This window comes from Brachionichthys hirsutus, chromosome 9 (assembly GCF_040956055.1).
Source record: "Brachionichthys hirsutus isolate HB-005 chromosome 9, CSIRO-AGI_Bhir_v1, whole genome shotgun sequence".
Taxonomy (NCBI): domain Eukaryota; kingdom Metazoa; phylum Chordata; class Actinopteri; order Lophiiformes; family Brachionichthyidae; genus Brachionichthys; species Brachionichthys hirsutus.
Genome location: NC_090905.1, coordinates 7354801 through 7374775, shown reverse-complemented (window position 1 = coordinate 7374775; position 19975 = coordinate 7354801). Strand labels below are relative to the sequence as shown.

Here is a 19975-nt window from a genome sequence, read left to right as displayed (position 1 = left end):
ACAAATGCTTAACCGAGACTCAAGTCGAAACATATCAATCTAGCTCCGTAGATATTGTGACCCCGTCGGTCAAACCCAATCGAGACTAGAAATTGTATTTCTATTTTTGGTAAAGAAAAATGTGCTTTTTCTATTTTTATAATCTTTGTTGAATTGTGGGGTTTTTGTTGTGGCAAATGCGGGTGTCCTGTATTAACCGACCTCTTCAAAACGCAAACATTGGCCTTAAGTTGAACCAAAAAAGAAACTCCACTCCACACTTCCTGAAATGTGAAATCAGATAAATTATCTTATTTTTTTTATATAGGCCTTGTTCTGTTGACACAAATATCCAGTGCTGACTTTCAACAGCGTGTTAGAATCTTAATTCCCGTGCCAGCCGTTTGACTTCCAGCAGAGATGCAAACATTTGCATGGACAGAGAAATGTATACAGTATTTTCACCCATTGTTGTTTTCAGATATAGATCTAGTGTTGCTTGCACGTTCGGTGCAAAAATGTTGACACATGTTTTGTTCAATAAACTAAAAATGGTTAATCTCATTTGCTTGTGTATTTATTGGGTCTCCGGAGGGCTTCTAAAAATTGATTTGTAATGAATGTAGATTCCACACTTGTCTGCGGATTTTAGTGGCGACCTTGAACTGGTTGAGAAAAAGTACAAATGACCTTAGTCAATGAAATGAGACTTTAGAGCCCTACTTTGAACTTGGTTCTTGTTTTGAAATACAGGAACTCAGGCTATTTTAGTGGGGAAATAAAACTGGATAGGAGGCAAAATAACAGCGTGAAGCTGAGGGTTTTGGACGAAGTAATACAACAAGGCACGATGAGAAGACAGTTGAGATTGTTTAAAGGTTTTTATTGTAGATAGGTACAAGTAGAACAATTTTTGTAGCCTCGAGTCTAGTCTAACCTTTATCAAAACCCGGCAGTGTCTACGTGAGAGGCGTGCGTACTTGGATAAGTAGGACCGAGTAATAGCGCCTGTTCCCATTGGTTGATTTGTGTGCCTATAATAGAGTAAACCAATCATATTGTAGGGTTTGTGACCGGCGTTTAATCGCTGTCGATTGAACCAATCGCAAAGCGTAATTTCTGAAGTGGGCGGTGTGATTGTAAGTAGCCTCGGTGAGCTCGACGAGGGGAAGATCGATACCAAATCGATTGAATAACACAGGGAGAGGAGAATATTTTGCTGCAGGAGGTAACATTACCCACATGGAATTATTTATGTTCAATATAATACCAGTGTGTTTCTATAAAAGTAATGTGTGTGTTTGGTCGTCGCGCTGTTTTGTTTTTTTCTAAATGCAGATATGGAAGCAGCCTAGCCAGCTCGAAGCTAGCTAATGTTAGCATAGAATACGTGTGTATTTCTGTCTCACCATTTGGGGTTGTGCGTCTTTGGTCGATACCATTTAAGGTTAATGCGAGTTCTACATTGACTTCGATGTTCCAAATGCTATTTTTTAGACATTAATATTTGACAAAATACTAGGAGTTAATGACAGTTTTGAAGAATAAGCGTTGCCCTTCGCTTGTGACTAAGGCTCCTTTCTACTAAACCAGGGAAAATAAATAGCGAACATAATCGGTGAATATTATTAGCATCTCAGCAATAACTGCAGTGGTAGCGTCTTGCAGTAAAATAACAAACATCTGGGCCCAAATGGAGTTAAAGGGGGACGCGGAGGCCTGACGGTTTTGTTTTGGTTCCACAGCTGGGGGGGTATCATGTCGCTTCTCTCCCCACGTACAGGACAGTCCGGATTGGAAAGAAGGTCCTTGGTTGTGCAACATTTTGAAGTTGCAAGATGTTGGCATAGTTTATAAGATGTTATATATTTAGCGTGTTTTTTTTTAATTTACCCAGAAAGAAGCAGTATTGTGTTTGTGTTTGTGTGTGATCATCCTACATAGTCCATATACAAAACTCAGGGAAAGACAAATCGAAGACAGCCCTCGGTGTTCCTGTCTTCGGCTGCACGGAGCGTGTTCACGGCACCAGTGTGCGTGTGTGTTCTCATGCAAATGACTTGCTGAATTATCCTGTAGTAGGAAGTTACAATACCAATAAGACACGCCTAACCGGTGTCCCTATTACGTTGTGGTTTGACATTCTCTACATAATGTTTGTGTTGAGAAGACACAGGTGTAAACTTTATTAATATTTCAACATTGTCTGAAACTCTTATCTCAAATGTATGCTTGCATCTCAGAGTAAATGCGTGCATCGGAACGCTCGTATGTCCAGGTATTACTGTATTTGTTTTAAAGCTAGTGCAAATCAAATGATGGTAAAATAATACATTTGCAAAACCCAAGTGTATGTATGTGCTGAATAAAACTACAGCACGCCTATATTTGTTGTTAGATGTGGTCAGGTGTGTTTAGTTTGGCGTACGCTCTGAAGCAGAGCGTGCAGCAACAACTAGATAGCATACAAAGGAAGACTAGCAGCCTGCGAGTAGCTGCTCTGATAAAGACATGCGAGAGAAAAGGTTATATCTACGGTAATCTAATTTAAGTAATTTTTATTGTAGTAGATTTGAGAAAGCTTTGTTCTGTTCCCTGTTGTTTTTCAGACAGGTTTTGGGTTTTGGATGTTACCTGAGGTCTGCTGAACTTTGGTGTTGATGCATTATTTTACCTCTGTTATAAAAGGCACAACTGTAACAACCTTTGTCTGTCCTTATGGCTATTTTGTTCAAAGTTTCATTTGATTAGTAATTCTGCTTTTCTTGAATAACTTTTAGCGTATTCATCATCTGGCAGTTGCAACAAAGGTGAAATAGACTGAATGTGCTTTGATTGTCCGTGGTCCTCCCTTCAGGTTGGCCTGCAGCCCAAAAAGAACCGATGGCGACCGACTTGCTCATGGACATGGTGCCTGCACCTCACCTAGCACCGACGTCAGTTCTGGACGCTGCCCCAGCATCCTCTCCTACTCTCAGCTCCAGTGCGATCCCAGACCGGACTCTCACCCAGGAGCCCACAATGGCTGAAACTCCGACGAGGTCAGCCACTTCAGAAAATGATGCCGTTCCAGATCTCATACCGACTCAGCCTCCAGACCCAGATGTGGCCCAAGGCCTTATTCCAGGTTCAGAGTCGCCACCGATTCCTCTGAGTCCACAAACGCCAGTCAATGCCAAAAACCCCAGCTGCAAGATCATGACCTTCTGGCCCACCATGGAGGAGTTCAAGGATTTTGGAAAGTACATCGTCTACATGGAGAGTCAAGGAGCTCACCGTGCTGGCCTGGCAAAAGTAAGGACAGTGTACATCTTCAGACACATTTGTGCCTCCACCAAGAAGCTTACGTTTTTGAAAGCGTTAGTTCTTTTTTCTGGATTATGGAAAAACTGCTGAATGGATCTTGATGGAAAAAACAAATCTGAAGATGGGTCTTGGTCTAACTAAGATCCCATAAAAGTTTGAGAGTAATAACCATCTGGATACAAAAATCCGGATTTTCCCATTTACTTTTAATGGAGGCTTAAAAAAAAAAAAAAATCAAATCTTGTAAAATATGCATTCAATTCATTAACCAAAAATCACAGTCACAAAGGGGTCTGATATGCACATCTAATACACATCAACTCTGATTCACTTTCACTTTTCATGGTTGGTGTATAAAGATACTAAGAACAGGTTCTAACCTTCTCACGGTGATCTGTATCACTATCTGGAGCCACACATTCATTTTTATCGTTTGCCTTGGCGGAGGTTTACGCTCTCTGAGTGCTTTCCTTATTAGATTTGTCACTTTATTCCTACATAGATAGCATCACAAGTCAATATAGATCTATTATTGATGACTAACTAAAACCATAAAATATTGAAAAACGCCTACAAGACATTGCAGGCGAGTTCCGCATATGGCCTCCAGGCTATTGTGAAGCACTTGATGCCAAGCGTCATTCGTTTTGAGCATAGATGTAAATGCTTAGTCTTCTCTCCTTTGCTCTCAGGTAATTCCCCCAGAGGGCTGGAAGCCACGGAAGTCTTACGATACTATTGAGGATATGGTGATCCCCGCTCCCATCGTGCAAGTGGTGACTGGCCAGTCAGGCCTGTTCACTCAGTACAATATCCAGAAGAAGTCTATGACTGTGGGTGAATACCGAAAACTAGCAAACAGTAAAAAGTAAGTTTCTCATATGTGGGGATGGGGGGGGGGGGGGTTCTCTTTCATGATTGTGAACAAGGTCAGCCATCTGTTTTTGTCAAGCAAATTATGATTTTTCCTTTAATGCCATCATTTAAAATATTTATAATTGACAAATTACAATTACACTTACAAGGACAACGAAAACCAATTGAATAAATCGTGTCATGTCTGGTATTCCCTCTTGTGGTTAAAAAAAAGACATCGGTGCAACATACATTCTTGTTGAAGATATTTGATGTTAGAACACAATGTTGATAAATTAGTTTTTGCTGTTGTAACTGTTTGGGAAATCATGTATTTTATCAGAAGCCCTTGAATGCTCCTTGCTTACGGTGCCGCTGTGCTGTTCTCAGGTACTGCACACCCCGACACAAAGACTTTGACGATCTGGAGAGGAAGTATTGGAAGAACCTTACATTTGTTTCACCCATTTATGGCGCCGATGTCAGTGGTTCCATCTATGATGAGGTGAGAGTTGTTTTTATCGGTGCTTATGATCAAAGTTGATTCGCGAAGTTTGTTCATTTTGCTTTAATTGCTTTATTACTTTTAACTGGCAAATATTATTTTGCGATTTTAAACAACAATTTAATGCAGTTTGCATTATATCCTTTGCTTTCAGTGACTTTTAATTGTACTAATTCATTAAACTCAGTATTTATTTGTGTGTGTCTATATATATATATCAGCAATTGTACATATTAAATATAAATGAAATGTGGAGTACCCGATTTCGCAAACACCTGCACAATGAGAGGACCCGGTTCAAACTTTACAGTAAACCCTGCTCCCTGAATTAGAGGTCCTGATGACCAAATCCCTACATTTTTGTTTGAGCACAACACCATCTGGTGGTGAATTATTGTTGTCTTGAGAAACAATTTTAATGCCATACAGACTGTGCTAAAGAATAGAAATGCATGTTTCCCCTTTCAGGACATTAAAGAGTGGAACATTGGCCACCTCAACACACTGTTGGACATGGTGGAGCAGGAGTGCGGCATTGTTATTGAGGGTGTCAACACTCCCTACCTCTACTTTGGCATGTGGAAGACCACATTTGCTTGGCATACAGAGGACATGGATCTCTACAGCATCAACTACCTGCATTTTGGACAGTCCAAGTCCTGGTAATGTTGCTTTTGTTAAGGTTCCTTTACAGCAGAACACACCTAGATTATAAGTTTCATATTTTCATGTATTTGCCTAGACAGAATTCTAAAATTTGAGATCCATAATGATGTTTAGTAACATAACATTGGAAAAGCCTGCAGACCAGGGAGGTAGTTAATGCTCAGTGCAAAAGCGACAGGGTGACATTAATGCTTTTTTTTTTCTCCATTCAGTACAACTTTACCACCTGTACAGACAGGCATTTGATGTACCTTACTAGTAACATTCGCATCGCCATGTATTTGGAATTTATCATGGATTTGTTACAGTAAGGCTAATTCATTGAAATTCAAGGATAACATGTGGAGAAAGAGAAATAGTTATGTATTAAAATGTTGCAATCTGAGAAATGGACCTCATAAGGTTAGGAATAGAGGTGCATCTTATTTTTTTTTAATATTGTTGCAAAAATATCAGAGAGCCTTATTTTGAAAATAATATTCAACCTTTCACCACAGTGGTAACCTTCTTCTCTCTGTCTGCAGGTATGCTATCCCACCTGAACATGGCAAGAGGCTGGAACGGCTGGCACAAGGTGATGAAATAATGTTCATTTGTTTTGCCTAGTTCATCCTTCTATGCTATAGCGTGTCTCTCGGTATGCAATGTAAATGAAATTATATGCAGACTACACTCATTACATATGCAGTGCACACAATACACACCGCTGCACACCCAAAACACTTTCTTTCACTCCTTTTTTCAGAGGTGAATAGAAAGCAGTGCATCTCAGCATGCACAACATTTTTACCCTTTACTTCTCTCAGTAAACAGCCTCTCTGCAGTTCCTTGTCGGGTCGACGCAGCGGTCCTCAAGGTGTTCTGAGGCTACACATTGAATAATATTTTTTTTAGGTACTCAGTGGGTGAGAAATTTGAATATCCTACTTTCTCACCATATACAAAAACAGATTTGTCACCAGGCTATGCTTAAATTGATCTTGAAAAGCAAAAGTTTGACGCACTTGGTGTGTGCAATCGCTTGTATTAAAAAGAGCAGGAAGGCTGTAGATGCAGAATCTGGAGGAGAGGCCAGCAGCATGAACTGCGATCTGTGACATCGTTTGGAAGAAACCTCTCAAGCTGAACAATGCTGCTCAGTCAGCCCTGACTGTGCATGAATGGATTACTCACTGTGTTTGACGAGCTAGAATAGGCTTCTTGCTGCATTGTCTGCATATGTGTCACCTCTTATACAAGAGCACGGCAGACTTGAAATCAAATGCAAATCTTTGAACAAATTTAAATGTGCACCTCTAATTTACTTCAAGATTACATGCATGTCTGTTTTTTATTATTATTATTTTATTTTAAATAACTTTCATTGTTTTATTATAAAATCTTCCTGGATTGTCAGTTAAATATCTTAAATGTTGTGTATGCATGTGTGTGTGTGTGTGTATGTGTGTGTGCGCTCCCATTTCTTACAGGCTTTTTTCCTGGTAGCTGCCAAGGCTGCGATGCCTTTCTTCGTCACAAGATGACACTAATATCTCCATCCATCTTGAAGAAATACAGCATTCCTTTTGACAGGGTGAGGGGCGACTTGTCCATGTTGCCAACGGTAGCGGAGACTGCTGCAGACAGTCTCTGCTACCGTTGGATGTTTCTGTATTCTTACTTCATCCAGAAGAAGGGAGCTTGTATAAGTATAAGTATTCCTGCAAGCTGGAATACTTATACAATAAGGGTAATTGTCTTCTTTTTCATAAGAAATGTTCCCATTTAATTTTTTTTTTAATTTGTTCTGTTGAGAAAGAAATACAAATCGTCACAGTGAAAAAGTAATGGGAGATGGGAGAAGAAATAAAAGCAGAAGCATGCAAAGTTCTTAACTGTCGCTGGATGGGCTCCTTTTGTCAGGCAGATTCTCTCAGGATGTCTTCATCACAGTTAACATGCGACTTGTCACACACACACTGCTCTGAATTCTTAATTCATCTGTAAAAATAAAGCGAAAATGGGCATTTTTATCTTTGAACTGCTGCCATTTATCAAGGAAGTTTATCTCCCACTCTGAGCCTCTACTCCTGGTTCTCGCCTAATGCTCGTCACCTTGTCTGCCTTGAAGTGTCTCTTTATTTCCTGGATCCAGGCTTCAAAAAGAAGATGACATCCACAGACACATGAGGCTGGCGTTTTGGGGCAACACATTGAATAAACGAGTGTGCTTGATTTGTTCTCACATTTTGTATTTTACGAGAATAGCATTGTGCTCATAGACACTTTGAGCAGCAGTCACATTGGCTTGTCTTAATCTTCCTAACAAGTTGGGAAAGTTTAGATAAAAGTCGAGCATGACTTTAATAGCAATTGTTATAGATGTGCGATAGTAAAATAACAATATATTTTTTTTATCTACATGTGCACAAATTCTGTTCAAGGATTTGTAATCTTTTATATTCTTAAATTTGTAAACCTGTCTGTTTTTCATCTATGCGAACAGATAACCCAGAATGAAGGAGAATTTATGGTCACCTTTCCTTATGGCTACCATGCTGGCTTCAATCACGGCTTCAACTGTGCAGAATCAACAAACTTTGCCACCCTGCGCTGGGTGGACTATGGCAAAATGGCCACCCAGGTAAGATGAGACGGATTATACAGGATATTTCTTCAGTCTCAGAAAATATGTCAAATCAGTTTAATACCATTGCTAAAGTCAATGTTGTAAAATCTGGAATTTTAATAGACACATTTATTTGCTCTTAAAGTTTAAATCTTCATTTTATAGACCATTAATGTTATACAGGGTATAACATTTTGATATGAAGGAATACGTAATGCACACCTGGAAGGTTTGATTTGACGTGTGATGCTGCAGTAACGTTGAAGCCTTTGTGCTTTGGCCTCTTGCTTTTATCAGGAGATGAAATAAAAGACATCTAAATCCAAAAGTAGTGTCAGGTACATTGCTGCTCGCCATCTGTTACCGAGACTACACGTACCTTCACATCCGCCCATTGACGCAAGCTGACGCTTCTCATGTGGCTCCTGAGCATGAAACTGACAGGTCGTGGGTTGGTTGTGGACGGCAGCTCAGCTACAATGTCTTCTGGGTGAACTTTACCCCTCCACTCCTTCCTGTAATCTCCCCTTAATTTTCCTGTTCTGTTTCCCTCTTTTTTTGTATGTGTTTCTTCTTTCCCTGCTATCTCTACTTGGCTGCCTGACAGATTTATGAGCTGCCAGTTTGCAGAAGCTTTCATCTTTGTCATTTTCGCCTTCTCACTTCACCCTTGTTGCTGCTTGTAATTTAACAACCAGCAATCCAGGCTCCAGCCGTTGTCGTCCCACCCAACACAGTGATAGAGAGGACCACACAATAGCATTTATCGCAGTTTGATAAAGAAGAGTTGTCCATTATGCACCTTTTTAATTCAAGGCTACAAACCAACAGCACTGGACAAAGTCAGAAGGATGCGAGAGATTGATTGGATGGACTCTCTGCGTGCCCATTGCTTTCTCCCTCTTTCATACAGACTTTTTCATTCTCAGAGGGTGGTGAGGCTTTGTAGGAATAGGGTCCACCCATCCATACGTCTTGTCTGTCCATGGGTTTATCATACATGGCTCAAATACATAATACATGAACTTTGATATCCTTGAGGATGGCGACTGTTATTATAGAAAAAAATACCAGAGGGCCTTTGTAACAGTTTAGAAATGAAAACGACACATTTTCCCAGGTACTGCAAAGATTAATGCTTGTATTTTGTTATTTTGCATTTCCACTTTTCTTGCATGTTGTGATTTTTAATTAACCATGCGTATACACAGAGAGAGAGAGAGAGAGAGAGTGAGAGAGAGAGAGAGAGAGTGAGATGAGATGTAGGCTTGACATATTGTTTTGCTGGGGAAGGTGAGCTCTCGTGTTTCCAGTAATTGAACATAGGGCTCTCAGTGCAGCTGGGCCAGAACACTAGACTGTAAGCAAGGCATGAAAGGCATTTTTCGCTCACACTCCACTCTTTCTTTTTATTTTATTTCTCCCATCACAAAACTTCTTTCTGCTGTACTTGTCGTTTTCCTATACTCAGAAAGGTTCGTTTCAAACTTCCTTTTTCTAGTCAGCACAATGATTTATTGCTTTGTATGTGGGGTCATCTTGAGTTAGAAGTGTTTATGGGATGTAGCTGTCGCCCTCATTTACCAATAAACCATCTGCACTTTGGCATAATTTATCCAAGTTCTATAGATTTTAATTAGTCTTATTTTGAAGTAAATTTGAATTATATAAATACATTTTCAGCATTAATTGGCTGCTTCAGTGTACATTCATTTACTCTATCATCAAACATAATAAAGTAATGGTGGTAATTTTAAAATATTACAAATTCATAATATAGTTATATATAATATTAATGAAAGAATTGTGTGTCTATAAGTTTATATTTCTGCTGTTCTTTTTTGCAGTCCTATCTGTGTCGTCTTTAGCATCTGCTCGGTGTATAGCATATGTAGACTCTCTGTAGAGTCACTCTGAGGTTCCTTGTTTACCTTGGAGCATTATTTGCTTCATGCACTGCCTGCAGACATTCCCAAACATGTCATCTTTTTTTATTTCTATGCTTGCTCTTCTCTAGTGCTCCTGTCGTAAGGACATGGTGAAGATCTCCATGGATGTGTTTGTGCGGTGCTTGCAGCCGGGTCGCTATGAGCTGTGGAAACAGGGCAAAGACAATACTGTGTTGGACCACCTCAAGGCTAGTGATCTCACAAGTCCAGAGCTAGAGGGCTGGAGGCAGCATCGTATAACCCAGCAAGCAAACCTTTTACGAAGGTGAGAGGCCAACCTACATAAATTGCTTCAATTCAAAAGACCCATGAGCTCATAACTACCAAAACATACATTTCATACGCACGACGATGTACAAGTCACTGTCGTGAAACTCCAGAAAGGGTCGTTGAGGGTTGTAAACGTATCCCATTTTAACATCAACTCCTTGACATCAGGTGCAGTAAGAACTGTGATCGTGTAAGGTCATCGGGGACGGAGTTGTATTCATACAGAGCACATTAACTTGCTCTTTGACCTTGCTTATGCGGCTTTTTGATAACAAATGAATAATTTCAGTGATATTTACGTATAAACTATTGTATTCCGTTTCCCTCCCTTATCTCATTCCCATACATATATGCAGCTACATGTCTGAAAGCAACAAATAACCCTGGGTATATATCTTCTTTGAATTTACTACTTTGCTTATCTTTGTCTATTATCCCAGGGCCATGCAGAAAATGAGACAGTATCGCCGCCTAAAACTGGAGGAGGTGAAGATACTGGCGCAGGAGGGCGTTGAGCTTAATGCTGTGGAATACCAGCGCCAGGTAGAACAGCGCGATGCCAAGCGGAAGCAAGAGAGGGAGGAGCGTCTAGCCAGAGAGGCCATGATGACATTGGAGGCCATGGAACGCGAGGAACAGGAAGCTGCTGAGGCTGCAGCCAAAGCAGCAGAGACGCTAAACTTAGAAAGTGAGGAGGACATGAACATTGAAAGATTGTTGTTGTTCAACAAATACGAATATGCTTATAAACGGCAAGAAAATGTGTGCGCGCATACAGCCCACTATTCTAACTTTCCCCCCCTTCACATTTCTCGTTGTCAGCACAAGAACACGAGGCCACGCCGCAGAACTTGATGGAAGATATTGAGAAAAAGAAGCACAAAAAGGCGAAGAAGATAATAAACACCTACAATGCCATCACTGGGTTTGAGGAAGCATTCGAGCAGTTTGCTAAATCGTGCACAAATTCAGATAACTCCGATGTCAGTCTCCTAGAGGGTGGGAACCCTCTCACCCCGAAACAGACGGAGGTGCCAGCAGACAGCAAGCTGGATACGAGTGCCACCCAGGTTAGATTCTCCGGCTAAATTTTAATTACCGTAGCTTTGTCTCCAGACTTATAACATGCTATTATGTCCAACATGGCGGCACACAGTTTTCTCAAACCACCAGTTGCTGATATTTTGTTGTACACTTGGATGTGATGGACACCGTTTCACCCATATTTACAAGGAAAGCAGAAAAATTTAGGAGACAAAAATTCTCCAGCAGTTGATCATGAGTAAAACGCACAAATCATATTGGAACACAAGTTAAGTTAAGAACACAAATTATTTAGTGCTATTATTTGCCCAATTCAAATGAATAATCTGCAAACAGCTTTTGTGCCATGTTGCAAATGGAAAAGAAGAAATAATCACAAACAATCTTGTATTTTATTAGGCATGCTACTCCAAGATGAAGATGCCCACAGAGGTCAAAAAGAGTCGCCGGCACCCCCTCACCAAGCCACCTAAACGGTCGCCCCTGTCCATCTTAAAGCAAGACCCAACCAGTGACAAAGGTCTGTATCTGTCTTTTGACATTTAAGAAAACATGACTGCGTTTCATTGCATGTCTTTTCTCATTTTAAAATCAGTGCCAGTTGTATGCAAAATTATCCCCACAGCAAAGGGGCTTCTTCTTTAACCGTTTGCAAAGCCTCCTTCAAGGTTGTGATGAAATACGGCATCAGGTGGTGTAAATACTGTTTGAGAGCATCTTGATATGGACAATGAATGAGATTAATGAACAACAATATTCAGGCAATATTCTGCCTTTTGAACAGCTTTAACAAATAGTTTGAATCAGTAGCTTCAGGGGCCTCACAGCAAAATTGATTCCAGACTCACAATGCCATGTTGTCTGTGCTGTTTGAGCACGCCAGCCAATTATAGGTGGTGGTGTTGTTATTGTTTACAGCAGAATATGCTATTTTTTTCTCTTGGCAAGGGCCCGCTCATTAAAAAGACCATTATGCTTTGCATTTTGAAGAAAAGATTAAATTGTTTCCATAAATGATTTTGCAACAATAAGACTGTGGATGATTTGTTTTGGAAATGTGAATTTAAAATGATGTTATTTTTTAACAGAGTTGTCGTCTCCCATGGCGCTGGACAGTGACCTGAAGAAACAGGAGACCCTATGGCAGAACAAGTCGCCCAACTTCCTAGCAGAGAAGGCTTTCAATGCTGCAATGGCAGTGCTCCAGCCACACTGTGCTGTCTGCTCGTTGTTCTGTCCCTACATAAAGGTACAGCCTCGAAAGGCAGATTGCACCTCTGTGTCAGTGAATTAGTAATGCTAAAGATGGTAGTAGAAGTTTAAATAGCAGTAATTTGTATTTGGAAAGTTTTTTTTTTGTCTTGTTACTATATGAAAGTTTGTCTGAAAGGGTGAATGCCGGCTAGAATTCTAGTCAGTCTCGCTAGGAAAGCGCGTTGTGTAAGTACAGTCCATTTACAGTCCAATCAACGGCACGGGAGAGATTGATTATATTTGGTTGAGCTACATACTGGCCTGTCATCAAACAGTAACATTTGAGTGTTGGTTCATCTGAGCATCTGGTTTTGACAAGTTAGTGGCCGCGAACGCAGAATGGACTTCTTTTCTCCAGAATCACTCAAATTAACAAATGATCATAACATTTGACAGAAACCCAGGATGCAGCCTGATAACTCGCTCCTTCCCCTTGACCTCTGCAGCAGAATGAAGGTGGCTTCATTTTAAATGACACCAATCACTCCTCCCCTCCATGCCATGGCAGTCGGACTTGTCCCATTGTCCCAGAGATGTGCTTCAGCGTTGGCGCATGCAACACTGAGCCTCCGCCAACCAATCATCACATTGGAGAGGATGGAACCAGTCTTCTCCTCCAGTGTTCGTCTTGCAAGATGCAGGTTCATGCCAGTGAGTATAAAACCCGTTAATATAGTTAGAATATAGAAAAAATGATCACCTGGATGTATCTTATTTTTACTTGAAAATAAGGACTCACTTTGGATTTAAATAATGTCACATTTGTGGCATCTGACATGACACTAAACATGCAGACCTTTGTGTGTATGAGTCATGGGGCTATAGTAGGACATTAGACCATGTCTCAACAATATATTGGCTCCAATTAAATTCATACATTAACCTAAAAATGTGTCTTTGTTGACTGAGGAGCGTTTGTAGTTCTTGGAGAGAAACGATACACACATCACGTTTTCTGGGTTCTTATTAGTCTCAAAGCCAGTGTGCACCTTCAGAAAAGAAAGTTCATTAGTCATCCAGGAATAAGCTTGCCTCCGATGGGGAACCAGTGTTATTGATAAAAGGCAGAAAGAACTCCTGTCAAAAACTGCAGTTTCAGACTCAGTTTCTCTGCTTCTCATTGTTTGGATTGGACATCCAACGAAACTCGTTCAGACCCGTCTAGTTGTGAAATAAATGTGAAATGTGCTTCAGAAGCTCAACTTTGACATGACAGGAAGATAAAGGCAAGTTCTGTTGCCTTGCTGCAGACCGTACAACCCTTTTAAGATGATGCAATAACGCCGCAACACCCTTTTCTATACCGTTGTTTATTTACCCTGAACATACTAAAAGAGCAGAGCTTTGTAAACAATGACCTACAATGACATACTGGTATCACTTTAAGGGTATTATGTGACCATTGTCCAACACCATTATATGAGTATTTATAGTCACTGAATGCCGGCTTGTTTTATGAAGTGCTTTCATTTGTCAGACTAGAAATGTAAAGTTAATTTACCATTATTATCTCCTCTCTTATAGGTTGTTATGGTGTAAAGCCAGAATCTGTTGGTGCATCCTGGGTATGCTCCAGGTGTGCAGAAGGAGCCTGGGTGGTGGTGAGTAGTGTCAGACCAATAATAATTAATTGAGATACTTGCTTTTCTTTCTGCTCAAACTTCATTCTTATTTGTTTTTCTGTTTTTCAGGAATGTTGCCTTTGTAACTTGAGGGGAGGAGCTTTGAAAACTACTACAGACAAGCAGTACGTATCATATTATTGGATTGCATTTTTATAGTCTTGCTAATGTTATTGCAACTACCTAAAAATAAAGAGATTACTATAACAGAAAAATTTTACATACTTTCCAGTCCCATTACCGGTAGATTTCACTGATGTGAGAATTTGTCTCAATAATCTTTTAAAAAAGAAACCCAGAAGACAGGCTGCTGCTGCTGCTGCTGCTGAAAGAGGAAATAAAGCACATCATGCAGTTCCTGCAATTTAAAATGTTTAAAACTATTTGGAAATCACTCAAACTTTATCTATTCTTGAAAGACCTATTTTTCACAAGCTGTTGACATTATTAAATTGTCATGTTTCGATGGCAGACAGGTAATCTATGGGATCTTCAAAATGTCTCTCTCTCTAACTAGGTGGGTTCATATTATCTGCGCTATTGCTGTGGCTGAATCTCGCTTTGTCAAGGCTATTGAGCGGGAGCCAGTGGATATCAGTGCTGTTCCAGAGTCACGCAAGAATCTGGTAAGTAATCTGCTGCCGCTGTCAGGAAGGCACAGACCAAAATTATACCCAAGCAAAACCACTACGTTACTGATTTAATGCCCCCCCCCCCCCCCCTGTTTCCTATGTTTAAGCCTCTTTCCTGCTCGCTGGTTCTGTAGCATTTGCTCATTCTATCATACGCCCTCTTTCCCTGGTTGCTCGTGTTTCTTGGGATCCAGTGAAACGGATGACTGTGCCGATCAAACGTGAAATCAGCTAATATTGCTCTGTGTTCAGAACCCCCCCCCCCCCCCCCCTCCTCCTTTACACATTTGGTTTCCAGGGACGGCGGTTTCACACAAACTCAATTTGTCTTAGTATTTTCAGAATTCCTGAGGTTGTGCCCAAATCCTCCAATGATGTACCCTCCCCAAAGGAAACGTTTCATATTGCAATGAGAGACTCTCCAGTTTCCTTTCTTTGTCAGAAAACTGCCTCGGAAAAACAGACTGCATTAATAAATAATACTTTTTACTTCATCACCTGTTACATGCAAGAACAATCATTTTCATTCAAATACATTAAGCAGTTAAAATAAATCAAAGTTTGGCTAATTTTTTATTTCTTTAATTTTAATTTAGAACAAGTGGACTTGGCACACAGATTAGCATTCATTAGCATTAGCTTTCTTCGACTAGAAAAATGTGTAGAACCAAATAGAACAGTATGGCGGTCCAGCTGCTGCCTGTGGCTCAAACTTAATGCAGCCTTGACAGAACTAGACATTTACATCAACTGAAAACTAAAAACAGATTTTTCTGTCACGTAGGTTAATTAAAAACATTCCTGTGGTCCTTCAAGGTTCATGGGAGGGAATGCAACAAATAAAATTAGGCTTAGGAAGTCGAGGAGAATTTGTCGCTAACCTAAACTAAAAATGTTTTTTTTGTTGTTTTCATTGTAGAAGTGTGTGATCTGCTATAGAAAGACTGCCAATCAGAACCGTGGCGCCTGCATCCAGTGCTCGCACGAGAAATGTGCCACTTCCTTCCACGTTACCTGTGCCCAAATCGCTGGAATTGTCATGACACCTGCCGACTGGCCCTACGTGGTATCAGTCTCCTGTCTCAAGCATAAGAGGAACCCACCAAAGGTAAGTGCAAATAGAGAGAATTAGACTGTTATTGATCATACTAAAACCAAAAAGGATATAATTCAGAATTTGTGAAATGACGGTTGTTAATGTGCGCCAGGGACAGTCAAAGAGGAGACAGAACATGTGGCAGCGAGTGTATTTAAAAGGAATATCCATTTCTCTTCTCTGTCTCATTGGATGAACACAACATGTAACATAGTTTTAATGTTGTTTGATCCTACTTTATTCCGAAATGCTCTGACCATGTATTTTGCTCCCTACAGGCTCAGAGAGCACCGAAAGTCCCACGGGGCCCGACCTTGGGTCAGAAAGTGATTGGTCGCAACAGTGATGGCTGGTACTACCACTGTACCATCGTTGGGATGGCAGAACAGCCGTTCTATGAAGTCAACTTTGACGACGGCTCATATTGTGACAACATTCACCCAGAAAACATAATAGTGAGTGTGCTTACTGGTTAGAGGCCTGCCTGAATTGATAAGACTCAATGGTTTCCATTTCTAAAAGCCAGGATGAAATTTACTTGCAAATGCCATATGCTGTATTACATGAAAATATGACTTAAACATCAAATAACCTTAAATGTTTGCAAACCAATATATATTTTTTTATCAGAGAGTAAAGGACTACATTTACACCTAAAGGGGCTGAGAAAACAATACACAAGAACGATAGCAAGATATATATTTTATTTCTGTTTTTTTTAAAGCATGGAATCGGAGAACTTTAAAATTAATTTTCTGCTGCACAGTAAAACACTCTTGAAATGTGTGTCTTTAGTCAAACTTCCGTGAACATCAGACATAAAGAACGTTCTACCAAAAATAATTGTTCATCATGTCTTTCTCATCAAATCTGTTAGATGTCTCTGATTGATTTCTTGTATTATTTCTTGGACGTTCATTGTTCATCAGTATCTGAGAAGATCATGTTTAGTAAAATGGCTTTCTGTCATTCTTCTATTCTCCTTTGTTTATCTCCCCCCCCCTCTTTTTCAGAGTCATGACTGCCTCAGTGCCGGGCCTCCTGATGTTGGAGAGTTGTTTGTTGTCTGTATGCCTGAGGGTCAGATCCTAAATGCTTCCTTTGTCAAGGAGCACACCCACAAGTTTTACCAGGTGAGGAAAACAGCTTAAGGTTATTAGATTGTTTATTTATGGTCGATGCTGCAAAGATACCCATTAAAATCCCAAAACCAACTAGAAGCAAGGCAGGGAAGTTTCAAAGCTGATTAATCCACAGTTTAGATCTGCAAATCACACAATAGGTAAAAATATATTCAATAAAGGAAGAACAATAATAATGTTCCACCTTTAGTGTATACAAATCTATGAAAAATTATTCTTCAAAAAATAGAGCAGGCATTTGCTAGGTAAATAAAAGTGTAAACTCTACAGTATAGCATTAAACTTTAAGTGGGGACATTTAGCATCAATGGATGCAACTTGGAGCTTCCGGGGCAAATGTGTAGAGTTCTTACAAAGTGGAAAGAGCAGAAAGAAACTGATCGGTTAGTTTCTGGTTCCAAGGTTTAGTTTTTGAACCACCTTGTCTTTTACTGTCCACAGATGTATCTTCTTTTACTTTGCAAGTTCATTACATATTTGTATTAAATTTGACAGCTATTGATAATGATTTGATCATTTCATTGCATTTGCTTAGGTTGAGTTTCAGGACCAGAGTCAGCTAATGCTAAAACCTTCAGAGATCCATCAGCTGGAAGTGGATCTGCCAAAAAGGGTCCGAGCCAGACTGGTGAGTGTACTCGGTAGTTTTTTTCTTTGTTTGTGTGTCATTTTAAGGATCACATTACTTCTGTAACTTTGTCTTGGTTTAACATTTTATTTCTGCTTAGCTCTCTACCTTATTTTAGTTATTTCTTAAAGCTCACTGTGATCAACTCGCCTTCTTTCTGACTGTACCTGTCTGTTTTCAGGCCATACCTGCAACACAACTGGAAGTTTCTTCAGCAGATGAAGTCCAAGCAGCCAAACGGCGGTGCTTGCCCTCAGGTTTAGCCCCACCCACTGACCCCCTGATGAAGGCGCCCAATAAGCCCAGCAATCCCCTCACTACGACTCCAGTAGCAGCACCAACAGCAACTATTAACAGCATCGGCACGCCATCAACCTCACAAGCCCAGTCCCGGCCCATCATGGCACAACAGGATGCCCCCTCCCTAAACGGAGGGATTCAGCTGGATACTGAGACCCCGATGGACACAAGTGTTGCCCTCACAGAGTCAACTGACCCAGCCCTGGCCTCGGGTCCCACGCTGACGCCGCTGTCGACCCCTTTTCAATCGATGTTGAACTCCGATCCCCTCCTGTCCGCCGCCTCCACTCCCCTGCTACCCCAGCACATGTCAGATATCTACATGCCGAGCAGTGGTTACGTCTCCTACATGGAAACCCTCCTCCATTCACATTTCCCTCAGGACGATGGCCCCGGTCCCCTGTATTAAGAATCACATTTTTGCTCGACCAACCAATAGGAAGAAACCTAAAGGAGGCGGATTGTACAGCGTGCAGTATTAATGGACAAAGCATTTCCTCCACGGACGGACAACGAACGAGCACTCTTAATGCATGGTACCGTTCCTGTTTTTGATTTAATGTATTTTCAGTGATGCTTTATGAGTTATTCTGCTGTGAAACGGCATATATATATATAGGTTTTTTTTGTGTGTTTTCTTGGGGGGAGGGGCTTTTTTCTTCCATGGTAATTGGAATACATATGTGGGTGGTATCAACTCCATACCTCGTTGCATTAATTACTTCTTGCATTAAAACAGCACACTCCATTTCGTTTGTGCAATAAACTAATGACAGTGTGTATCAAAAATCAAATAACCAGCAAAAAAAATAAATCTATTTTTCAATCCAGCCTCTTCTGGCATTGAGACTGGTGGAAATAAAGTCACATTTTCCATCTATAGAATATTTTCAGTAAGGTGTTTTAATGCCAGATAGTAAGAGGTAAATGGGGAATGTGGTAAAAAAATATATTGTTGGGGAAGCTCAGTATTTAAATGTCAAATAATACAATAATAATTTGAGGGAAACACTATTACGCTTGCCTGCAGGATGAATTGCATTTTTGTGAACTGTAGTTTAAAGATGAGACACTTTAGCTAATGGTCATTTATTTGGTGGCTCCACTTTTCACAACCAAATCTCTCTCAGGGTTCCTACATGTGAAAAAGAAAATGTATATATAAGTTATAACTCAAGTCTTCACATAGTTGAAATGATTAGTCATTATTGGCACATGAATTGCCTATTGTATTTTTTGTTATAATTCACTCTGTTAGCTGTCAGTCCTTAATACTGAATCATGTCTTTGTATATTGTCACACTTCTCTTATTAGCAAATAAAATGAATTTGAATAAAGATGGAAAATGTAAAGTATGTAGGAACCCTAAAAATATTTAAAGATTTTGTAACATTATTGTTTAAAATGTATGTTAATCCAGTATTGTATAATAATGTTGTCTGTTTTATATTTCTCTATTAATTATCTTCATTTTCTGAAATTAATTCACAAACTTGGACAATGCAGAATATAAATGTCTTTATTTTTGACGGGTTTTCACAGAAACTTACTCCGTTTGTACCAGTAAAGAGTTTTCTTTTCCTGGATATGCTCATTTTGTGCTACAGAGGTGCTACCAAGAAGATAAACTACTGATGAACTGAATTTTCTAACACTGGCACCTTGTACATACTGCAGCCCTTGTGTATTGTCAATCAATTTTGTAGATGTCACATTGTATACAGTTTTTCCTCCTGTCATTGCAATTGAGAATATTGGAACATGTCTTTGTTCCTGTATCCGGATTAAATCTTACTTCATGGGGATTAAAGTGGGGTGCTAGTCACCAGCTCTAGTGTGTTCTGTGTGTTCACTAGTAATATCAAGACATCGATCTCTTACCTTCTGACGCATGTCCTATCAACGGGTGTGCTCCCTAGACGAAACGATCAATTCTGTGTTATCGTTTCATTAACCAGGGGGGGTTGGCCCTTGAAGTAGGCTGTTTGAGCCTCATCGTTCTGTGTAAGCGTTAAGATTCAGCAGCTCCACCTCTGATGGAGCTGCTGAATCTTATCAAATTACGCTGTGGCGTTTTGACGATGCATTTAAGTCTGCTCATCCAAAACTGGGATATTT

The 19975-nt window shown here is 40.1% G+C and overlaps 1 protein-coding gene across 1 annotated transcript; it reads left to right on the top strand.

Annotated features, from left to right (window-relative positions):
- The first annotated feature begins 1184 nt into the window (after positions 1-1184).
- Positions 1185-19678, top strand: kdm4b (lysine (K)-specific demethylase 4B). The gene is made up of 22 exons (XM_068743072.1): positions 1185-1207; positions 2837-3273; positions 3978-4153; positions 4531-4645; positions 5114-5307; positions 5836-5885; positions 6781-6884; positions 7797-7934; positions 9937-10133; positions 10579-10826; positions 10961-11208; positions 11582-11702; positions 12271-12431; positions 12883-13087; positions 13961-14037; positions 14128-14183; positions 14576-14684; positions 15610-15798; positions 16065-16241; positions 16800-16919; positions 17464-17556; positions 17738-19678. Exons 2-22 carry the CDS (start codon positions 2863-2865, stop codon positions 18263-18265), a joined length of 3717 nt encoding a protein of 1238 aa, XP_068599173.1. The 5' UTR covers positions 1185-1207; positions 2837-2862; the 3' UTR covers positions 18266-19678.
- Positions 19679-19975: the final 297 nt, after the last annotated feature.